A 23,860-nucleotide genomic window follows, 5' to 3' on the forward strand; every position below is an offset into this window, starting at 1 on the left:
TTTTCATCATTGTGTATGTGTATATGATGTGTGTGAGTGTGAGTATGAGCATGCCATGGTGTATGCCAGGACAACTTCAGTACTTGGGTCTCTCTTCCCGTCTGGGACTTTGGAGATTCAGTTCAGGTCATCAGATCTTTACTAACTGAGTTGCCTACTATCCCACATAGGTTATTCAGAATACACATGCTAATATTCATTACACATGTTATTTTAATATTTTATTTTATTACTGTTATCTATTTTTGTTGAGGCAATGCCGCTGCCCCATTTTGTAATCTATACTGGCTTTAAGCTTATAGCAAGGCATTCCTTTGGCCTGAGTTGTATGAGTAATTGAATTACAGTTATGAGCCATAATCCCTGCAAAATACTTTAATATTTTATAGTTCTTTTTTTTTTTCTACTTCTGAAATGTGTACCTCACTGTGTGACCTTGGCTTGCTTGGAACATGGTTTGAAGGCCAAGCTGCCTTGGAACTCAAAATAATCCTTGTGCTTATATCTCCCAAATTACTGGGATTGTGGATATATTTTCTGCATATGGATGAGCTTTATGTTTTTAATTTAAAATTTTAGAAGTGTCGCAGGAAGCCCAGGAAATTTAGGAAATGTAGTTTGTAACTGATTAAATTATAAATAAGACTAGACATACAAATGCTTGTTGGGAGCCAGGCATGATGGCACATACCTGTAATCCCAGTATGCTGAGACAGGGGGAATCACTGTATGTTCAAGGCCACCCATGCATCATACAAAGATCCTGCCTCCAAAAGCCAGAAAGTGACTGGGCACTTTATGGGTGGTGGTTTTGGACAACTCTAAATGTAGAGGAAACAGGACCTATAAGGAAATTGTGACCTGTAGCATTGTGTGAGAGGAAAGAATATTTTTCCCCCTTTGAGACAGAGTGTCATGTAGCTGAGGCTGGCCTTGAACTACTTTACAGGTGATGGAATTATGTGCCACTATGACTGGCTAAGAGGAAAGGAGTTTATGATTAATAGGTTAGGTATTTCTTTTGGTTTGTACGGAAAAATGTAAACCAGTTGTATTCTGGGAGAATATTCTTTTAATTCTTAGCTTCTGATTTGAGATTCTTTCATGTTTGAAAACCATTAACCCAATTTTGATTTATTATACATTATACCAAGTTAATTTAAATTTTTTTCTCTTTTTTTTTTAAAGTTCACATGAGAGATCCTAATAATCAACTGCATATAATTAAAAATTTGAAGATAGCAGTAAGCAACATAGTCACACAGCCACCTCAGCCGGGAGCCATTGGGAAACTTTTGAATGATGTCGTTTCTGGAAGTCAACCTGCAGAAGGATCAGTCGCTAATGTGATTACAGCAGGGGATTATGATCTTAACATCAGTGGTATGTAACAAGTGTTGTTATTATTTTTTTAACTAAAATTTTTTGTTAGAAAAATAATTCTCAGTTGTTGGACACCTTTCATTCAGTTCTTTAGGGCTACAGGGTGCTAGAGCTGGGCCTACACAAGCCCAAGAACTTACTTGATTCTAACACCCGTAGTAAATAACGTAGGGTAATCAGTGTTTCATGCTGAAACTAATACTAGATGACAGGGTTTTTATTTATGACTTGATAGTTATTAAATGAAAGGCATGTTATTAATCTTGCTTGATGTTAAGTGGAAATGTTTATAAAATAGATGTCTTATAAGTGCTTATACTGGTTTAGGTAGTAAATGTTTTCGTGATAAGACTGATAAGGAAAATAATACATTAATATGCATAGTGACTGAAACTTTGATGTGATTCTTTTCCAGTATCTGAAAGTCTTTACTTATTAAAAATACATCAGGTGAACTCTTAAAAGGAAAACATTAAAAGTATGTTCATCTAATTACAATCTCTCATCTGCTTAAAAACAGCAGCTTCTTTGTTTTGGGTTTGTTTAATTTACTCTGCCACTTGTATGCTTCCTGATTGTATAGCTAAAGATCTTCCTGTGCCAGTGAGATGGCTCAGCTGGTGTAGTGTTTGCCATGCAAGCCTGGTGACTGGAGTTTTAGGCCTAGAACTCATGGGAATGTGGACTCGACTTTACAGGATTGTTCTCTGACATAGGTGCTGTGGCACTTTCGCACACCATACATTAATGGCAATAGTACGGTAGTGGAAGTAAACCAGATCTTGTTGCCATATACAGAGAACTTAATGACAGGTTCTAAGTCACCATTATTAATTATTAATAATTATATAATCTATTAATCTATTAATAATAACTTATTAATCTATAAGTATGTATGCTTAGAAGTATGTGTAGAATTACTATCTTTTAGTCTGCCATATCTTTCTTTACCATTAATTTTAATTTCAGCAACATAGATCACTCTGATAATTTCATTTTATCTTTTTTATTTTATAGTATTAGGATTTGACCGAGGCCTTAAACATGTTAGTCAATCACTAGTAAGCTATACCAGCCAAAAGAATTTGAATTTTTAGATACAGGATTAATCAGTTTCTGGAATAATATATTTTAATGTGAGGAAAAATTTTGCATATTTTCCTGAGAAATGGTAGAATTTAAGGTTTTCCTGTCATCACTGTTGAAGTATGAAAGGCAATAAGTCAGATATTATTATCTTACTCTTTATAGGACAAGCCCTGAGTTAATGGAGTCGGCTGCTGAGTATGAAACTCTCTGAAAACGTAAAATTGACTAGACTTCTTCCTGGTTCTTGTTCTTTCATCCTTCGGTGGCCTCCTCCACCCCCCTCCTGTTTGTCCTTTGTTGTTGTTGTTGTGGGTTTCTTTTTGGTTTTTTTTTTTTTGGAGACATACTCTCACTGTGTAGCCCTAGATGGCCTGGAACAGAGATTCACTTGCTTTAGCCTTCAGAATGCTGGGATTAAAGGCATGTGCCACCATGCATGATACTCTGTTTGGACTCCTTAATGGTAGGGTTTTTTTTTTTTTAATTTTTAATTATTAATCAGTAATCATACTCCATTCTGATTTATAATATGTTATAGAAATAATAATTGTAGTAACATGGCCTATCTGCCATGCTAAAGTGCTAAGAGGATATAGAGAGGAATTGCCTATCACGTATGAAAAATAGTTTTGTGGGGTTGTTTTTGTTTTGTTTTCCTTTTTTTGTTTTAAGACAGGGTCTTGCTAAGTGTATTAGTTGCTTCTCTATTGCTGTGACAAACAGTATGACCAAGGCAACTTATAAAAGAAGAAAGCATTTATTTGGGGGCTTGCTTATAGTTTTAGGGTTGAGTTCCTGACCATCTTGTTGGGGAGCATGCAGGCATGACACTGGAGCAGTAGCCAGAGAGCTGTATCTTGATGCGACAGCCAAAAGGTAGAGAGATAACTAACTGAACTGATGTGGGTTTTTGAATCCTCAAATTCCCCTCCCCAAACTTCCTTCCCAAACAATTCTACTAGCTAGGGACTCAGCATTCAAACATGTGAACCTGTGGGGACCATTCTCATTCAAACCACCACATTAGTTTTCCTAGGCTGATAGGCGGACAGGTTGACTGGCAATTCACTATATAGCTCAAGCCGGCCTCCAGCTGTTGTCCTTCCTTCCTCCTCAGTCTCTCCCTGGCTTTCTGGGGTTATAGGCATTGTTTTAATTAGGGTTTCTATTGCTGTGAAGAGACACCATGACCATGGAAATTTTAGAAAGGAACACATTTAATTGGGGCTGGCTTATAGTTGAGAGGTTTAGACCATTATTTTCATGGTGGGAAACATTGTGGGATGCAGGCAGACACGGTGCGGGAGAGGTTCTACATCTGCATTAGCAGGCAGCAGGAAGAGACTGAGACATATTAGGCCTGGCTTGAGCTTCTGAAACCTCAAAGCTACTCCCAGTGATACATTTCTTCCAACAACGCCACACCTACTCCAAAAAGGCCACCTCTCAATAGTGCCAGTCCCTTCAAGCCTATGGGGCCATTTTCCTTAAAACTACCACATGCATGTACTACTATGTCCAGCAAAGCATCTATTTTTGTACTGAAAGTATTTTTCTGACCTCCAAGGTCCCTCTTCCTTTTTTTTTTAAAAAAAAAAAGTAACAGTGATATTTGCACATAAATAGATTGCTTAGAAACATGGAAAAGATAGCAATTCTGTTCTTTGTCCTGCCAGCTTCTTTATTGTTTTTTATGGTGTATATTTTCTCAGAATGTTTTAGACTTATGTGTGTGTGTTGCTCGCATGTTTATGTGTATCATGTGCATGTTTGGTGCCCGAGGAGGTAAAAGAAGGGCATCCATCTTCTGGAACTGGGGTTACTGACAGTTGTGAAATATCATGTAGGTGCTGAAAACTAAACCCAAGTCCTCTGCAAGAACAAGTGCTCTTAATTGCTGAGTCATCCATCCAGCTCTACTAAATTTCTTTTATTACATTTATATGTATCTGTATAGAACACGTGTGGAGGTCAGAGAGGATAACTTGTGGAAGATGCTTCTCTCTTACTACCATGTGGGTTCTAGAAATAGAACTCAGATTGTCAGGTGTGACAGCTATCACACTAGCCTGATGTTATATTTTCTAAGTCATTTTTTTCTTGTCTGTTTTTGTCCGTTCTTCCTTTCTTTCACGAATGACAGTGTCTCACTCTGTAGTCCTGTTTGGCCTGGAACTTGTTTATGTAGACCAGGCTGACTTTGAACTGACAGAGATCCACCTCTCAGTTTGATTCTGAGTGCTGGAATTAAAGGTGTGAGATATCGCACCTAGCATCTTTATATTGGTATCCGTGTCTTAATCAGTTTTAAATAGAACATTCATTGGCCAAAGATAACAAAACAGAAGTTGAAAAATGTACATCTTCTCCATCCTGAACTCCTTACTCCAGGGCACTTTCCACAGTTGTCATCCTAGAGATTTCCTTCTTTATCTCTCTTTATTTTGCGTTATTAATATTATCGTTATTTTTGAATGTATGTGTATATGATGTGTGCACCATGGTGCATGTGTGATCAGAGGACATTGTGAGGTTCTTTGTAGGTTCTGTGGATCATACTCATTTTCAGGCTTACGTCAGGTAGCAAGGGCATTTATCTACTGAAGAAGCTAGTCAGTGTTTCTTTTTCTTTTTTTAAAAGATTTATTTATTTATTACATATACAATGTTCTGCTTGCATGTATACTTGCAGGCCAGAAGAGGGCACCAGATCTCATTACAGATGGTTGTGAGCCACCATGTGGTTGCTGGGAATTGAACTCAAGACTTCTGGAAGAGCAGCCAGTGCTCTTAACCTCTGAGCCATCTCTCCAGCCCAGTTTTTCTTTCTTTATAGTCTTTCATTCATATCTCTCCTCCCCCCCCCCTCTCTTTTTCTGTATGTGTGTGCTCACGCGCGCAAGTAGACAGATTCTTACTCTGTTATATAGTTTGCACTAGCACTCACTGGCCCTGGCTCATTTCCCACTCAGGGCTAGATTCTTTTGTTTCAGCTCCTGAGTGTTAGGATTATAGCAAGTAATTGGTCTTGATTCATTGTTACCTGTTTTGATGTATTTCTTTGATTTGCAGAGGAGCCTTCCCTAGTAGCTTTCTGAGAAGGGTGTATAGAAGATAATACTTTTAAAATATATTTTTTAACTACTTAAAGAATTCTTAGAATGCTTTTATTTTTTTGTATGGGTGTTTTGTGTGTCTGTATGTCTGTGCACTACATGTGTATAGTGCCTGTGGAGGCAGAAGAGGTCATTGAATCCTCTGGGACTAGAGTTACAGATAGTTGTGAGCTACCATGTGGATGCTGAGAACAGAAAAACCTGGGTCCTCTGGAAAAGAAGCTAATTCTCTTAACCATGGCGTTATCTTTCCAGCCCCTTAAGATAAAATTTTTGAGAAGTTAATGAAAATGTATTTTATGGTTGACTTATAGTAGTTTACCTGTACCAGTTAGAAGTGTTTTCCTTCAGATTTGATACTTCTAGCTTTTTAGTGTTGTTCTTAAGAACCGTACTTATTCTCAGTTTTGATTAGAAGAGGCTCTTTGCTGTGCTGTTTGTGATGTACATTGGGCCATTTAGGGGAGTGAGGAACTATAACCATCTGGTCATGCACAGTCTTTAGTCCTGAGAATATTCTTTAATTATTTATTTCTCCATTTGTTTTATCCCTGGAGCTATTCTTAGTTGGCTGTAGAATTTGAATTGATATTCAGTATTCTGATCATTCTTATGAATATTGTAGATTTTCTTTTTACTTTATATTGGCTCTTTTATTGACATTTTAATGCTTGCTATCTTTTTTTAAAAAGGCATTTCTTTGAGACCAGGTGTGGTGGCCCATGCTCTTAATCGCAGCAGATGATTAAGGATCTCTGAGTTTGAGTTTGAAGGACACCCTGGTTTACATAGTGAGACCCAGTCTCCATCTCCACCTCCCACCCCGAGATATGTATTCGATTTCTGGGTTCTCTCTCTTTCTCTCTCTCTCTCTCTCTCTCTCTTTCTCTCTCTCTCTCATTTTAACTCAGGATATTGATAGATTAATTTTAATTATTAATGGCTTTTTAGTTTTCAATTTTCTTTTATTCTGCACCTTTTCTCTCATTCATATTCTTTTTGTTTGGTCCTTTTCATGTTGAAAAGTTCCTCACATCTGTTCAAAGCTTGCTTCCTCTTTCACATTGAGGTGTTAAGATGTTTACTGGATACAGTGAAAACTCATTAGTCAGTTCTTCATTTTGTGGTGAGACTTTGTAGACTTAGAATTATTGGTTGTCAGTTTTTATTATTTGTAATTGTTTTCTTTGGGAACATTTAGTTTCTTTAGAGATGAAATTTTTAAATTGCTACTTGTTTACTGTAGAGCAGATTTAATTTTAAGTATCTTGTTAAAGTGGCTTTCTCTAGATTATTTATAGGAATAGTGTAATTATTTGACTGTGAAACTTATCTAATTACATTACGTGTGTTCTCAGAGACTTTCCTCTTTAGAGGGCGTGTGTCCTTTGCTTATAAAAGCAGGCAGAGATACTACTGTAGCTGAACTGTTCAGACAAATTTTAGAAAAACCCAACTATTAGTATATATAAACCAAAAGAAAATGATTTCTTTGGCTTCTTCCCTATTACTTCAAAATTTACTCCTTTCAGTTTATCTGGCTGCTGGGACTGAACCACAGGCCTTGCTAAGTATAAGCACTCTACCACTGAGCCTCATTTTATCTCTGAAACCTTGGAATGAGATACAGTGAAGTATGGAATTAATTAGAATGAGATTTCATCATGACAGATTGATGCCCTGGGGATTATTTTAAAAGTAAATTTATCCATTCCAATCATTGTTAGTTCTATGCCCAGAACTTAGGTTTTCTGTTAGAGTGAGTTGGCATACTTTTCACTCATTCTGTTTAAGCTATAACTGTTATGTGTTTTCCTCATAAGCCTGGCTTAACAGTGCCATATTTTCTTCATCAGATCGGTCAATTAAAGCTAGTGTTCCTTGGTACAGTAATTGGAAAGACACTTTCATGGAATTGAAAGAATCCTCGTTATATACAGGTATTTCTTGTGATGGGTCTCTTTTTCCAGATTGTTCTCGTGGTATTCCTTATCTGACCTATTTTCCACCACTTTTTCGTATTTGTGCCAGTTAATGCATCTCTAATTTTCCTGTGATGTGAAGGTGGTCTTAGGGTTCTCTTAAACTTTTACTTGTTCATCATCTATTATCTATTTCTTAAATCCATACATTGCTATGGAATAGTCTAGTTTGAACTGCATGTTATTTCGATAAAAATGAAAAACATACTGGCAAAGTGCATTGTATAGAGAGATGCTAGTTTCAACCCTCCTTTGAAGCTAAGGATGGCTGTGAGCTCCTCATCTCTTGCATCCACCCAAGTGTTTGCCTGGCTTTATGAAGGAAACATTCACAGGGTATCATGACTGCTTTTCACTTGTCAATAAAAACAAGGAATAGGAGCAAAATAGTTTTCATCCCAAGCTATGTAGAAACATTTTTAAGGTGAAAGAATTGTCATTAGGTGTTAGTCTTGTGTTAAACACGAAAATTAAAAAGTACCGTTTCTCTTCATTTCCTACAAAAAGCATAATTTGAAAAATATAGCAAAAATAGTTTATTGGAAGTTAACAAAGTTAAAGACAGACAAAGGAATCACATTTCACAGCCCCTCAGAAAAACATGTAGCTGAGAGGAGAATTTACTTGTTCACCTGAATGTGACCTGTCTGAAGGATGGAAACCCATTTATGTTTTGCTTCATGCACCTGTGCTTAAGGTCTAGTGTCTATTTCCAGTGTGTATAAGTATGTATCTTGCCATTTTCTTTTTATTTAATTAAAAATTATGTATACTTTTAACATAGTAATAACTATGTTTATTAAGTTCTGAGGTCAAATTATGAAACACAATTGGGAGTGTAGCTCACTGATAGAGTGCTTATCTATCATGTATGACAGTCTAAGTTGAATCCTTAACGCCAGAAAAGCTGTGTGTGGAGGCATACACCTGCAGGTCCAGCACTTGGGAGGTTGAAACAAAGACCAGAAGTGTCAATTAGTTTCATTTCTGTTGCTCTGGTTAAGAGAAAGGATTTATTCTGAGGGAAGAAATGGCCTCAAAGCCAGCCAGTCACATTATTTTGGCAGTACCGAAGTAGAATGAGAATAAGAAATAGGGCCAGCCTAGAACACCTGAAAGCCCACCTCTAGTGAAGTATTTCCTCCAGAAAGGTTACACCATCTAAAGGTTCTATAACTTTCCCAAACAGTGCCTCCAGCTGGGACCAAATATTCAAATACTTGATCCTATGGAGGCATTTTATATTCAAATCACAAGGACTTTAAGGCCACCCTTAGCTGCACAGAGAGTTCAAGCCAGCCTGGGCTATATGAGACCCCTGTCTCAGACACAGAATCAAAACTTGTAGTTGAGAAGTTGAGTTGGCCTCCCTGCATATCTATCTCTGTCTCTGTCTCTCTCTCTCTCTCTCCCTCCCTCCCTCCTCCCTTCCCCCCTCCCCTCCTCTTCTCTATCCCTTTTTCCCATTCTCTTTTCTTCATTCCTAGAGATAATTAGTTGTATTAGGCTTTTTTTCTTGTGACTGTGCTTGGGATTCAGCCGAGGACCTCATGCATGCTAACAAGTGTCCTACTACAGAGCTATATCCACAGCCCACATGTGTTAGGTTTATCTTTTTGTTATTTGTCTTTGAAAATATAAACATGTGTGTAACTTTTCATGTATTTTTCCCTTTCTTACATAAAAATGCAGACTTTTGGTTGCTACTTTGTTTTGTCTGTTTGTTTGCTTGTTTATTTATTTTGAGACACAATCTTGTGCTATAGTCGTGGTTGGCATTGAACTCATAGCTCTTGCTACCTCAGACTTACAAGTATGAGCCTCTCTGTTTAGCTTTGGCTGTTAGAGATTTTACTTCACAGCCATATGGAGTTTCCTCTTTTAGTTACATATATACCATTTAATGGATGAATCACACATAGCTTATGTAGCATATCATTTAATGAATGGATCATAGTTTAGTCCTGATGATATAAGGGCCTTCTAGCCTTTTTTTTTTCTTAATTTTTTTCCCCTTTGTTATAGAGTCATAGCCCAGGATGGCCTCAAACTCCTGATCTTCCTGCTTTTACCTTGTAGCTGCCAGGAGTGCAGGTATTTGACATCACATTCAGGTTAATACAGATAATATAGTATGGCCTGGCTCATAGAAGATCTACTACCAAACAGAAACTTGCTCATATGAATACAGTTTTTTCTTTTGTTGCTGTTTATTTTGTTAATTTTTTAACATTAGTAAGGCAATAAAGGTAAAATAATCAAAATTGGTGTATATATATTCATTTCTGTGAAATGAGCCATTTTCAATGAGATATTTTACGTAATTGTTGTAGTGGGAGGGGCGAGGCTGTGTCCCCGGCACCCGGCCGCCCGCGTGGCTAGCTTATGCCCCAAAATAATTACACGGAAACTGTATTCTTTTAAACACTGCCTGGCCCATTAGTTCCAGCCTCTTATTGGCTAGCTCTTACATATTGACCTAACCCATTTCTAATAATCTGTGTAGCCCACGAGGTGGCTTACCAGGGAAGATCTTAACCTGCGTCTGCCTGGAGTGGGAGAACCATGGCAACTTCTCAATCTGCTTCTTTCTCCCAGCATTCTGTTCTGTTTACTCCGCCTACCTAATTTTATGTCCTATTAAAGGGCCAAGGCAGTCTCTTTATTTAACCAATGAAATTAACACAAAACAGAAGACTCTCCCCCATCACTTAATGACAATTTTTGGTATCTCTTTTCTTGCTATTGATAATAAATCAATGAATTTTATAGCTGGAGATTATTTTTTAACTGATTTGGAGGGAAGAATATGTTCTAGTTGGTGAGAAAATTAGTTTCCTATTGTGACAAATACATATAGTTGTGTCATTCATTCTCCATTTCCATGAAGATTATAATATTGTTGGGAATTGTCCTCCTAACCATATTGCAAATGTGAACTGTTTTTCTTTTCTTTTCTTTTCTTTTTTAAATTCTAAGACAGAGTTTCTCTTTGTAGCTCTGGCTGTTCAGAAACTCTCTTGTGTTGACCAGGCTGGTCTCAGACTCAGAAATCTGCCTGCCTCTGCCTCTACCTCTGCCTCTGCTTCCTGAGTACTGGGATTAAAGGTGTGCACCACCACTGCCTGCTACACAGGAGGATTTCTTGTAGGACATTTGTTGTATTTTTTGTTTTGTTTTGTTTGTTTTTGAGACAGGTCTCCCTTTGTAAGTCTTGGTTGTCCTGGATTCTGGTAATCAAAGGCCAGGTAGGGTGACATAGAACATATCTCAAAACCAAACAAAACCAACCAACCAACCAACCAAACAAATAACAAAAAGCTTATTTGGCGCCAGATGAGATATGGTATTTGACCAGCACATTTTTTTTTTCCTTTTCTAGTCATTTATGCCTGGTCCTCCAGCTTCTACCTTGCAGGTGCTAGGATTACAGGCATATGCCATTATGCCTGTCTAACCAGCTCTATCTAGCATTCTTCTCTCTCTCTCTTTCATGCAACTGTCAGACTGGTGTCAGATTTGTAATTCTCCTGCCTCAGTCTCTTGAGTGCTGTGATTAGAGGCTTAAACTACCTTGACCAATTAAGTTTAGTATGTTCAAATTTTTTTTAAAAGATGTAATGTGAATCGCTAAAGAGTTGACTTGATCATAAAATAATTATCCTTTGAAATTCTCTTTAGAAAGGCTTTGTTGGATCAGTGAGATGACTCAGTGAGTAAAGGTGCTTGTTGCTGAAAGTGTGACAACCTGAGTTCAGTCCCAGAACTTATGGTGTAAACAGAACCAAACTGAAAGTTGTCCTCTGACCTCCACATACATACAAACACATGCACACAGTAATAAAATATGTAAAATTTTAAAAGGCTTTGTTATAGTCATACTCAAGTCATCAAGCTATAGAATTTGTCAGTCACACCCATCTTGACAGTTTGAGCCATGTGATTCTCTGTGTGTCTGGAGCTGTTTTGCTCTGTGCACTGTAAGATGTCTTTGGTTTTCTGACCTCTTTCCGTAAGCACCAGTAGTCATGTCTCCTTCTCTGTTGTGACAACCACAACTACCTTCCCATACTGTCCAGTTTCTCCTGAGGGGTAAGATCATCTTGGTGGAGAGCAAATGATGTACAACAGGATCGCTTAGAGTAGGGTCTGCTTATGTCTGTGAGCTAACTGGTGTGGAACCTAGAACTTAGTTCTAGTCACTGTGAGCTGGGAGTGACACCTTCATTCTGTTGACCTGAGTACCATATATAAATGGATTTGCATGAATAGCTTAAAATATACATGCTGCATATGTTATATATTTCTTTTTATGTGAATGACTTGATGTATTTATATAAAATGCTGCATCTGTAAATAAATTGTGCTGTTTGCTTTTATATATCTTAAAGAACAGGTAAAAGTACTTGTTTATTACTAGAAATTATTTTCTTTATTTTATAAACTGATTCTACTGAATTCTAACCATTTTGCATCTTGTTAATTTTAGCTACTACTCCATGGTTTGAGTCTTACAGAGAGACATTTCTGCAGTCCATGCCAGCATCAGATCATGAGTTTCTGAACCACTATTTAGCATGTATCCTTTAAGTCATCTGTAAGCCAGGAATTTGTTAATTGTAAAAACAAAGACAAAATACTTGATAAGTTATAGAGTATGGAGAAATTATTTTTTATTGGTAATGATACCACATTCAAAATTATTTTCTGATCTGGGTAGTTGAGATACATGTATGAATGTAGCGTGCATGGTGCATTGGTGTATGCTTATCTGAGTGTGCAAGTGTGTATGCTTGTATACATGGAAGCCAGAGGAAGAGTCTCCTTTAGATGCTCAGGCTGGCCTTGGACTCACAGTTCTAACTTGGAACTCTAGCCTCAACCCTCCTGAGTAGCTGGTATTACAGTCTGTGATATGAGGCCTGGCCAGATAATTTCTCCTAAAATTTATATTAATAAGGCACTGTTTATCAGTGAGCGATGTGATAATTTCCCTGACAGTATGATTACAAGGTATGTTGGTGGCGTCATCTGCTGAAGCTGAACCTATGGAGCAGTTTTCAAAGTTGTCACAAGAACAGCATCGAATTCAGCACAACAGTGATTATTCCTACCCTAAGTGGTTTATCCCAAATACACTTAAATATTATGTGCTTTTGCATGATGTAACTTCAGGAGATGAACAGAGGTAAGCATTGCTTTTTAAATTTTAATTATTTTATCTTTTAAGTTGAATCACTTTTTTTTGGTTTGTGTGTCTGTGTACATGTCTGCATACGCACATGTGTTATGGCATCCATGTGGAGGTCAGATGTCATCTTTTAAGGGGTTGGTTTTCTTCTTCCATCACAGGGACCTGGGCATTGAATTTAGGTTGTAGGTGGCAAGTGCTTTTTTTTTTTTTAAGATTAATTTGTTATATATAGTCTTCTGCCTGCATGTATGCTTACATGCTAGAAGAGGGCACCAGATCTCATAATAGATGGTTGTGCAGCACCTATTGATTGCTGGGAATTGAACTCAGGACTCGGGAAGAACAACTAATACTCTTAACCTCTGAGGCATCTCTCCAGCCCTAGCAAGTTGCTGAATTATCTTGCTGGTCTTTAATGAAGTCTTGGAATATAAGCATAAAAATAATTTTATGTTTATGACTTTGGAGTTTACTTTGCCTTTTGTTTCGAGGCATGGATCAAATTAATCTTGTATGCTATGTTTGGTATCTCATTGCCATTTCGGACCTATAATTTACAACCTTGTTTTGAACATAAGTGATCACTGATTATAATTGGATAGGTGAGATTGAGCGTAAAGTCTAGTTCACCATTTTTTTCTTAAGTTGTCACATTTCATTTTCTCTACCAACAGCTCACATGTTTAGTAATTTTCTTTCTTTGTTTTCCTTCCTCCTTTCCTTTTTCTTTTCTTTTTTTAAAGTATATTTCATGTAGCTTAAGCTGGCCTCAAACTTGGTATGTAGCTAAAGATGACTGACATACATGTTTTTCAAAATTTAAATTTTTGTTTATTTTCTTATTTTTTAGTCTGAGAAGTAGCTCAAGGCTCAGCTTCTTTAAGTTCTGTAAGCACGAAGGTTGGTCTGTATAGTGAGGGCTTCATCTGCTTTGCTATAGTTCTTTCCTTTTCTTCCCTGTCCTATAAACATTTCTTTGGTCTTAAAATTTTCATTTATTAATAAATGTTTTTAAAAGATACTCTCAAATTATACTTTCTGAGGATGAGTTTCCATAGTTGACAGAAAGTTGTTAACTGTATGTTTGAAGTGGCTCGGGAAATGGGCAGTCTCTGCTGTAGCTAATGTGGAAGGCTCCGAGATGGGCTGTGCTGTAAAGAAGCTAGTTTTGCTTTTTGTAGTTTCCCCAAATGAGTTTGACCATTAGAATTACCCATACAACAGATACTACTGTTTTGATTAGAATCATGAGTTTTTGTTTAAATTTTTATAACCTCTAATTTTCTGTTTTGCCTTTTTGGAGGGCATTCTTGGATTATTTGAAATGTTTGTTCTTGGCTGGAGTGATGCTCATGGTTGAGAGCACTTGCCACTCTTGCAGATGACTCAGGTCCAGGTCCCTGCACCTGCGTGGCAGCTTGAGACTGCCTGTAGTTTGGCCTCAGGGGATCTGATACCCTCTTCTAGCCTACTTGAGCTCTTGCATGCAGGTATAGTGCACATCAAATCCATGCAGACTTACATACATTTTTTAAAAATCTAAATAAAATAAGCTCTGTTGTCAGTATTACCAGATGTCTCAGTAGATAAAGGTGCTTGATTCTAAGACTGATGACCTGAGTTCAATCCATAGAACCCATGTAGTAAAGAGAGAGCGCCAGCCTCTGCGAGTTGTCCTCTGATGTCCACATATGCAATGCTGTATGTGTCATTTCCCTCCCTACAGAAAGCATAAAAATAATATAAAGAGAAATAAATAAAAAATTAACATCTATTGTCTAAGGTCTACTAAATTCTGTCTGAAGTCTAAGGTTATTACCAAGTTTTTTCTCCTTTCTTTAGAGCTGAGTCAATTTATGAAGAAATGAAACAGAAATATGGAACTCAGGGTTGCTATTTACTTAAAATTAATTCTCGAGCACCGAATCGAGCATCAGATGAACAGATACCAGATCCTTGGAGTCAGTATCTCCAGAAAAATAGTATTCAACACCAGGTACATTTGAAAAACTGATCGAAACCACAAAAGTTGTATTTTTGTACATTTTTCTTTTATTTTTTGGGGGTGGGTGGAAACAGAGTCTTAATATGTATAACTGACTGGCCTGGAACCTGTTGTATAGATCGGGCTGGCCTTAAAATTCCCAGAGACCTACCTAATCTCGGCCCATAGAGTGCTAAGATTAAAGGTATGAATCACTAGGATTGGCTTGCTTGCTTTCTCTCTCTCTTTCTTTCTTTTTTTGACGTATTGTACAGACAGGCTGTGAACTTGTTAAGTAGCCCAGCTGTCTGTCTTGATTTTAATCATCCTGCCTCAGTAAGTGCGCTTAAGTAGTGAGCCATTTCTCAAGCCCATTTTACTCATTTTGATATATGGAGTAATACTGACTTTCTTTCAGATTATGTTGTGGGGAAATCTTTAGATATAAAAGAACCCACACCACCTGACTGAATGTAAAACAGTTTTATTTTTTGTTTTTTTTTTATGCTTTTTTTTTCTTTTTCAGGACCATGCTCAAAATAAAGGTAGTACTGAAAAGTTCAGTTCATAGTGGGCTGTCTAAGGTTCTGTAAGGAAATGCCAGTCTGATTCTTTAGTTTGAGAACTTTTAGTGGAAGACAGAGGTGTTGGAGAGAATATAATTCAGAATCTTAGGAAGCCAGAGTTTGAGAATCATTAAAGGTTACCACTTTTGTTTTCACTTTTTGAAAGCATGTCTCCTTAAGTAAGGAGCAACTTGAGGACCAACTGTGGTTGCTCTTTATATTGCTGTCCACATAGCCTGTTTAGGGGAGCCCTGTCAGTGATGAATTTAGACAATTCTTAATACTCGAAGTATAGCTATGCTCTGTTATATTATTCCAGGCTAGAATACCAACTTTCTGAAGTCGTCTGGAGGGAAGGTTCACAGAGTTTCCTACCTGGCTTTATCTATTGCTATCAAGTTCTGGCACTCAGAATAATAATAACCTATTTTCATTGGTCTCATGAAGTAGTCTAGGGTTCGAGGATGGCCTGAGTATTCAGTGCCTTTCTAGAATGGAATACTGTGTTGGGTATTTTTCACAGCCCTTCAGAATATTCTGAATCCACTCTAGCATTTTTTTCTATGACCTGGCAGATTTTGAAGTTGTCCTTTTTTTTTTCTTGCCTTATTTTTTAGGATTCATGTACATATTTATATGTCTATATAAATATCTGTGTGCATGAATATTGAGATACATTTTGCTATTATTTTTTAGGATTCATGAACATATTTATGTGCCTATATAAATATCTGTGTGCATGAATATTGAGATACATTTGAGATACAGATTGCCGGGTGGTGGTGGTGCAGGCGTTTAATCCCAGCACTCGGGAGGCAGAGGCAGGCGGATCTCTGTGAGTTCGAGACCAGCCTGGTCTACAGAGCTAGTTCCAGGACAGGCTCCAAAACCACAGAGAAACCCTGTCTCCAAAAAAACAAAAAACAAAAAAACAAACAAACAAAAAAAAAACAACAAAAAAAGAGATACAGATCATTTGAATGCAGAAGAATTAGCATAGTTAATTGAATATGATAAGGAATTAAGCTGCAACATTATGGATCATTGTGACAATACGATATGCTGAAATTAGAAGGCCAGAAGAGTATTCCTTCAGCAAGTACATGAAGCCATATTCAGCAGAAGAGTCATAGGCAATAGTGTAATATTTAAACACGATTAATTATATTGCTAATGCTTTTGTATTTTATTTTTCTAGGAATCATATGAAGATGGCCCTTGTACTATGACCTCCAATAAGAATTCTGATAGTAACTTGCTCTCATTGGATGGACTAGATAACGAAATCAAAGGTCTTGTTATATTGTCTCTAAGCTCCCTTTTGACTGAAACTGTTTTTCATTATTAAAGCATTCTAACCTTCACAGATAAAGGATGGGCACTTTCAGCACCAACCCCTTTCAGTACTGGTGATTGGGTTTAAGACTTTGCAGATGCTAGTTACATACTTTATCTCTGACATATCCCCAAACCCCTTTTCTTTGAAAAAAATTTAAAAGATTTATTTTAAATTATGTGTATGTGTGTTTATGTGTGGGGATGTATCTGAATGCTGGTGCCAAAGGAGGTCTGAGATCCACTCAGAGTTGAGTTACATACAGGTGGTTGTGAGTTGCCTGATGTGGGTGCTGGGAAGTTAACTCAGGTCCTCTGCAAGAGAAGTAAATACTGCTAACTACTAAACCATCTCTAAGCTACCCCTCCTTTTTCAAATTTTATGACAAGGTTTTGACTAAGTTATTGACTATTCTTTAAATTGGGATTTTCTTGTCCTGTCTTCCAAAGTAGTGAGAAATTAAGGTATCTTTCTGTATAAGCTGTCCTTGAACTTAGAATTTTCTCTCTCTACCTGCTAGGTACTAGGAGATAGACATGTGCCAGCACACCTGGCTCAGAAGTTAATGTTTCTTCTTATTTTATGCAGTTCTTTGGATTCTGTTTTTTATACTTTACATTTGAATTTATGTTATAAGAATAGTGGCTCATGAGGGCTAGAGAGATGATGGTTCAGTGGTTATTGATCTTTCAGAGGACCCTGAGTTAGATCTCAGTACCCAAGCCAGACCACTCACAGCTGCCTGTACCTCCAGCTCTCGGGGAACCTAACGCCCTCTGCTGGCCTCCATGAGCTTCATGTACACACAAATAAAAATTTAAAAAATGATCATGGCTGGTCAATCAGAATATTAATATCACATTAAAAAGGGAATAATGCTATTAGCTTTCTCTTTTAAAAAGCCAGGGAAATGTAATATATAGTATAATTTCACAAATTCATATGATTTTTAGAACTATATTCCTATATTTTAAATTGTAGTTTTGGTAATAATGGTTCTAAATTTTTTGTTTGTTTGTTTTATTGGTCTTACCGTTGGTCCAGGCTGGCCTGAAACTCACTGCCTGCCTCTGAACTTGAGATCCATTTCTCTCAAATTTCCAATTGCTGGGCTTATAGACATGTGCACCATGTGCAGCTGCTGTAGTACAACGCAGCTCTTTAAAGCAGAACCCTCCCTGCTTTGGGAGCTATTGCTCTGTTTCTCAATAAAACCTTGCTTGCTCTCCAAAAATAAGGTAATTCACTGTAGTATTTTAAAACTGAGTTGCCTAGGTTCTTAAACTTAATATGCAGGCAACAGTTATTAACTCAAGCGCCTTAATTAAAATTTTTTTATTGCACACATTTACATATGTGGGCATGCATGTATGTTTCTGCATGTGGGCGCAACGTCGTGTGTGTGGAGTTCAGTACCTGTAGGAAGTCAGTTTGTCCTTTTCATGTGTGGGTTCTAGGAATCAAACCGTTGTCAAGCAGCCTTCTCTGAACTATCTCTCCAGTTCAAGTGTTTAATATAAAATGGGAAAATGTTAATGATGTTTCATCTCAGATACACACAGAGGGAAGTTTTGTCATTTTTTTTACTTTAATAGTATGGTAGTTTTGTTACATTTTGTGTTGCGTTCTGAGAGTAAAAGAGAGATTTGTTTTTCAGTAGATGGTTTACCAAATAGCTTCAGAGTTCATCCACTTCAATTAGACCAATGCGGTGACCCTCCTAATACCGATGGCTCAGATCATACAAAGTCTGCTTCAGTGCGTGAAACCAAGAAAGCAAGTACTGGAGTGATTCGTGGTGCTTGTTTAACACTTACTGATCATGATAGAATTCGACAGTTTATACAAGAGTTTACATTCCGTGGCCTTTTGCCACATATAGAGAAAACAATTCGGCAGTTAAATGATCAGGTAAGACTTAAGTTTTTTTAGGTTATTAATCTTCAAATTAAGTCAATGAGTTTAAGACTTTATTAAAAGTTTTGTTTTGTGTTTAAAGTTTTGTTTTGATTTTTGTTTTACAATAAGCTGTAAAAGCTACCTGAAGTCATTGTCAGTGATGAAGTTCTTTTTAACACTAGAGAAGCCTTATTTGTTTTCAGTTGGAATTTTTTCAATTTTTTGGACAAATTATTTTTTAAGACTTATCAGTTTTAATTTTATGTACATGAATGTTTTGCCTGCGTGTATGTATATGTACCATTTCATCTTTGCTGACCACAGAGGACATAAGAGGGATTGGATATCCTGGAACTGGTATAACAGGTAGTCCTTAGCCACCATATAGTTGCAGGAAACTGAGCTTGTGTTCTATGCAAGAGCAGCAAAGTGCTCTTAACTACCAAGCCAGTTTTACAGCCTGTATATTAGACATTAAAAAACAAAACAACTGTTTTTAGTTTTATTTTATGGATATGAGTGCTTTGCCTGCACATAGTATATGCATCATGTATGTACCTGGTCCCTGAAGAGATCAGAGGTGGGGTGTTGGATTTCCCAGAACTGGAGTTACAGTTGGTTGTCAGCCACTGTGTTGGTGCTGAGAGCTGAAGTCGGGTCCTCTTCAAGAAAAACAATTGCTTATATCTGCTGAACCATTTTTGCAAACTCTAGTCGGTTTTTCAATTAGTGTTATTAAAATAATTGTTTACTTACTAGTAAAACAATTTTTTGTTTGTAGAAAATACTTTAAGCCTTTATATTTGTCAACATGTTTAAATATTTTTTTCTAGCTAATATCAAGGAAAGGTTTGAGTCGATCTCTGTTTTCTGCCACTAAGAAATGGTTTAGTGGCAGTAAAGTTCCAGAAAAGAGCATTAATGAGCTGAAAAATACATCTGGGTTGTTGTGAGTAAGATATCACTATATTTCATTCTACTGCATTTAACTTTGTCTTATGTTTAACTACAAAACAGTGGTTGTCTCTTTAGTTTCTTAATATTCATATTGGTCAAAACTTAATGATATCTAAGAAAGACACTAATTAAATTCTAATTTAAAAAATAACTAATTGTACATTTTTAGAAAAATGTTTATTTTTATATGCATTAGTGTTTTGCCTGTATGTGTGTCTGTGTGAGGGTATCAGGTTCCCTAGAACTGGAGGTACAGACAGTTGTGAACTGCCATATGTGTGCTGGGAATTGAATCCAGGTCCCCTGGAAGAGCAATCAGTGCTTTTTAACTACTGAGCCATCTTTTCAGACCCTCTAATAGCACTTTTAAATCAAGTTATTTTTTTGAGATGAAGTCTGACTCTAAGCTCAGGATGACTAGGGACTTGTAATAATCCTATTTCAGTTTCCTAAGTACTGGAATTACAGGTGTGAACTACTACCATGGCTGATTTATTGGACATTGGAAAATAAACTCTTCAGCCGAAAATACTACAGGCTCCCCCCATTGCTTTTAGTTGCTCACCAGAACTAAGACCCCATTGCTGTGATTACAGAACAATGAGAAAGTAAACTGGAACTGACCAGAACAGTTTCTTCCTAGTGGTTGGTTAGCTTTCATAATGCTAGAAGGTGATATATATAGATTACTGGGGAAAAATTCTTCAGTGAACTTCCTCAACAGAGAACTCTGGACATCACCTTAACCACCTGGTAGGCTGCATATGCCCACTGGTCCAATAGTGGCGTGTATATTACGGTGGTAACCAATTATTTTTAGATTGGATTTGACCTGCACCAGGAATGAATTCGTGGCTGTTGTACTGTAATTCTGCCAACAAACCATGGCTAACGTGGTGATAAGCAAAAAGAAACCTTAAAATAACTCAGAATGTCATTTTATTTCGGATCTGTTCTCTATTTGTAAGAAGATGCACTTAGATTTGGTATTCAGTACTAGCTCTTTTTTTTTTGTCTGAAGTGCTTTGGTATATATATTTAAAGGCAATGTATTGCTGATTTGCCCCATTTGGCCTTCAGCTTGGAGCTTTTCTGCTTCAGGCTCCTATGTATGTGTTTGTGAACTACCATGCTGGGCTTCTCTGCCTACTGTTTTGAGACAAGGAATATATTTAGCAAGTTTTGTTTCTTATAAAATCTTGCTTTAATGGAAAGTGACACGAGTCTATTTTGATTTTTTTCTGAGTTGTATATAAAGAAGTCACCTGATATTATTTATTTCATAACTTGTCCCTGGGGCAAATACTTGTCTGCAGTTGAGAAGCTTCCAGGGCTATAAATTAAACATATTAATTAACATTTGGACTCCAAATAGTTTTGAGAATCATCCTTGAAGATAGGATTTTTGCAAAACAGATCAAATTCTTTCATGTTCTGGGTAGTTGAACAGTTTACTAGACATTTTCTGTGTGGCCATTCTTTATAATATATTATTTCCTTATGTTCTAGGTATCCACCAGAAGCACCTGAGCTTCAAATAAGAAAAATGGCTGACTTGTGCTTTTTGGTGCAGCATTATGATTTGGCTTACAGTTGCTATCACACTGCAAAGAAGGATTTTCTCAATGATCAAGCGATGCTTTATGCAGCTGGAGCCTTGGTTGGTACTGTTTGTTTATTTTGTGGTGTTGTGTTGGGGACCAGCCTTGACACAAACACCTCTCACCAGGGTAGAGGCGTGGGGATTTAGAAAATAGTAAAGACTATGAAGACGCGAATGAAAGTAATAAAACGAGAAACATAGGATAGTATCAGGAGGGAACTCCATGAATACTGAAAATTTGCCTGTATTTAATTTCCAGCTGCTTAAAATACCCCTGACTCCAAAAAGTAGGAGTAAGATAAAAGACTGCATTAACACGATACAAGGAAATGAACAGATCATGAAAGTCACGGGCTACCTTCATAGTTAAACATTCTGTTGCTAGAACAAAACAAATCACCCTAGTCTCACTCATGCCCTAGACCAAAACATTCTGTAGGCCAACCACTTCCTGGGTGGAATTCAAAGTTATCTCCATAAAGGGAACTGGAACTTAGTTGGGTTCTTAGACTTTTGTTTGAGGTAGAAGCACAATAACCTTGAAGGAACTAGAGGAAAGTTCCAACTCTGACTTCCACAGTTGAGTATCAAGCCCGGGACCTTGCATGGCTTAGAGAGAGGTCTGTGACTTGCTGAGCTATATTCCCAAGTCTTTGATGTGTTTTAGAAAATGAAAGTTGTCAACATTTTGTGCATATGGACTTTCTCTCCACAGTAGTGACTTCCCCGCTCCTTTCCTTCTTCCCCTTTGTACAGTTCTGGGACAGGTTTTACTTCCTCTTTCACCCTCCTGTTAGGAGCTCCTCTTCCTCTCAATCCCACCAGGAAGAAGTGTTTGGTATTCAGATTGTGTCCTCCAGCTGTGCTAAATTGTCCAACAAGCTCTCTAGGTCACTTTCCAAGTTACCAGGTCCTGGTTTTGTTTGTGCTTGATTACACAGCTGAATAGACTTCAGGACAATTGTTCCAAATCTGTTCCTCTCAGGTTTATTGCTTCTACAATAGCTTTTATAAACTACAGGTATTTTCAGCTATTAATGTATAATGTTATAATAAATATACCTTATTTTCCAGCACTAAACTCGCTTCTCATATAGATGATACCTTTGCTTAAATGTAATAGGTTTGAAATGTAGATTAAAGTAGGAAAATTGTACAGCCACATAGTGAGTGCAGTTTTATGTATGCGTGTAACAACATACCAAATATATGTTGATGTTTTTATAAAATTATTGCTTAAAACATTCTCACCTTCTAATGGCGTAGTCATTTTGGTTTATATAAGTACATTCTAATATCTTGGCAACAAAATTACTTCAGAACAAATTTTTCAGGATTCACCTTTGTTACAGATATGTCAAGATACACCTTTAAATTATACATAACTCTGTGGGTTTTTTTTGTTTTCTGTTTTTTAAACAGGGCTCTGTTTAGCCTGCTTAGCCTAGAACTTACTGTATAGACCAGGGTAGCCTCAAACTTAGAGAGATCAGCCTGCCTCTGCCTCCTAAGGGCTGAGATTAAAGATGTGGAACATCACATCCTGCAAAGACCAGAATTTTAAGTCAAAACAAATGAGTCAGCATTAAACTGTGAAATTTATACATTTATGCTCTGAGATGTTTTAAGTTTACTGAGTGTTAAATATGCGACTGTTTTTCCTCCCTTAGGAAATGGCAGCAGTGTCGGCCTTTCTTCAGCCAGGAGCTCCTAGGCCATACCCTGCCCATTACATGGACACAGCAATTCAGACCTACAGGGATATCTGCAAGTAGGTGACCATAGTATTTACATTTTGCCTATTTTTGGGACAGAGTTGGTATTTATAAGTAGTTCTTTGTTTTTCATGCTTTAGATTCTCAAGTTAATTTAGTCAGAGACAAGTTGAAGGAAAGTAGTGCTTATCACCTTCTGGTTTCAGCTTCTAGCTGCCTTGCATTTGTGGATGATAAGTTGATATATGTACCGTTGAGACTCTGTGCTACATTGAGGGTAATTTTTATTGTGGGACATTTTTGATTTTACCTACTATTAAGGCAGAAATTAGCCATTTGAACTTTCCTTGTTAATTAGGCAAAAACATGAAGAGTCAAGTAATATAGACTTAGGGAAAAATGAGAAGTAGTGAGTACTATTAGAATTCTTAAAAGGCAACTGGACTGGCCAGAGTCCTCAGAAGGAAGTTCTTAGGTTATTTGGTAGGTAGGCTTTCATGCAGGGTGGCTAGGTTTTGTAGCCATGGGGACATTTCTAGAATTATGAGTTATAGGAGTAAGTTTTCTCTATAGTTTTGCTGATAAAGGTCAGTTTGTGTATATGGAAAGCATTGGAGGATAGATAGGTTGGAGATAAATTGATATTAGAAACCTTAACTGTCATTTATTCTTCATTAAATAGAATTAAGGTTTATGTAGTACTAAATGAAAATTATTACATATTTGAGTAAACATTCATCATTATAAAAGCAAATTTTTAGTACATTAATCAAACTTGCTTTGTTTTGTTTTTTGAGACAAGGTTTCTTTGTGTAGCTTTGGAGCTTGTCTTGGAACTTGCTCTATAGACCAGGCTGGCCTCAAACTCACAGAGATCCACCTGTCTCTGTCTCCTGAATGCTGGGATTCAAGGAGTGCACCACCTCCGCCTGACCAGACTTTTTTTTTTTTTTTTTTTAAATAATGTTAGATTGAGCCCATAACTTTACCCACTGAGTTACATGCCTGATGTTTCTTTTGTAGAATAGATGCATTG

The 23,860-nt window shown here is 37.1% G+C and overlaps 1 protein-coding gene across 4 annotated transcripts in view; it reads left to right on the forward strand.

Annotated features, from left to right (window-relative positions):
- LOC121453479 (trafficking protein particle complex subunit 8-like) overlaps window positions 1–23,860 on the forward strand; it is a 95,149-nt gene that overhangs the window by 21,795 nt on the left and 49,494 nt on the right. Inside the window, exons 2-11 of one of the 4 annotated variants that reach the window (XM_041660289.1) lie at window positions 1,189–1,383; window positions 7,445–7,528; window positions 12,060–12,149; window positions 12,584–12,758; window positions 14,607–14,760; window positions 16,513–16,606; window positions 18,308–18,561; window positions 19,383–19,498; window positions 21,016–21,166; window positions 22,780–22,880. In XM_041660289.1, coding sequence (XP_041516223.1) covers window positions 1,189–1,383; window positions 7,445–7,528; window positions 12,060–12,149; window positions 12,584–12,758; window positions 14,607–14,760; window positions 16,513–16,606; window positions 18,308–18,561; window positions 19,383–19,498; window positions 21,016–21,166; window positions 22,780–22,880 — 1,414 coding nt within the window. The remainder of the gene's footprint in view (window positions 1–1,188; window positions 1,384–7,444; window positions 7,529–12,059; window positions 12,150–12,583; window positions 12,759–14,606; window positions 14,761–16,512; window positions 16,607–18,307; window positions 18,562–19,382; window positions 19,499–21,015; window positions 21,167–22,779; window positions 22,881–23,860) is intronic. The other 3 variants (XM_041660290.1, XM_041660291.1, XM_041660292.1) reach the window with 3 other exon arrangements.

Source organism: Microtus oregoni, unplaced genomic scaffold (assembly GCF_018167655.1).
Source record: "Microtus oregoni isolate MIOR12 unplaced genomic scaffold, Mior012 000011F_ref0000422, whole genome shotgun sequence".
Lineage (NCBI taxonomy): Eukaryota > Metazoa > Chordata > Mammalia > Rodentia > Cricetidae > Microtus > Microtus oregoni.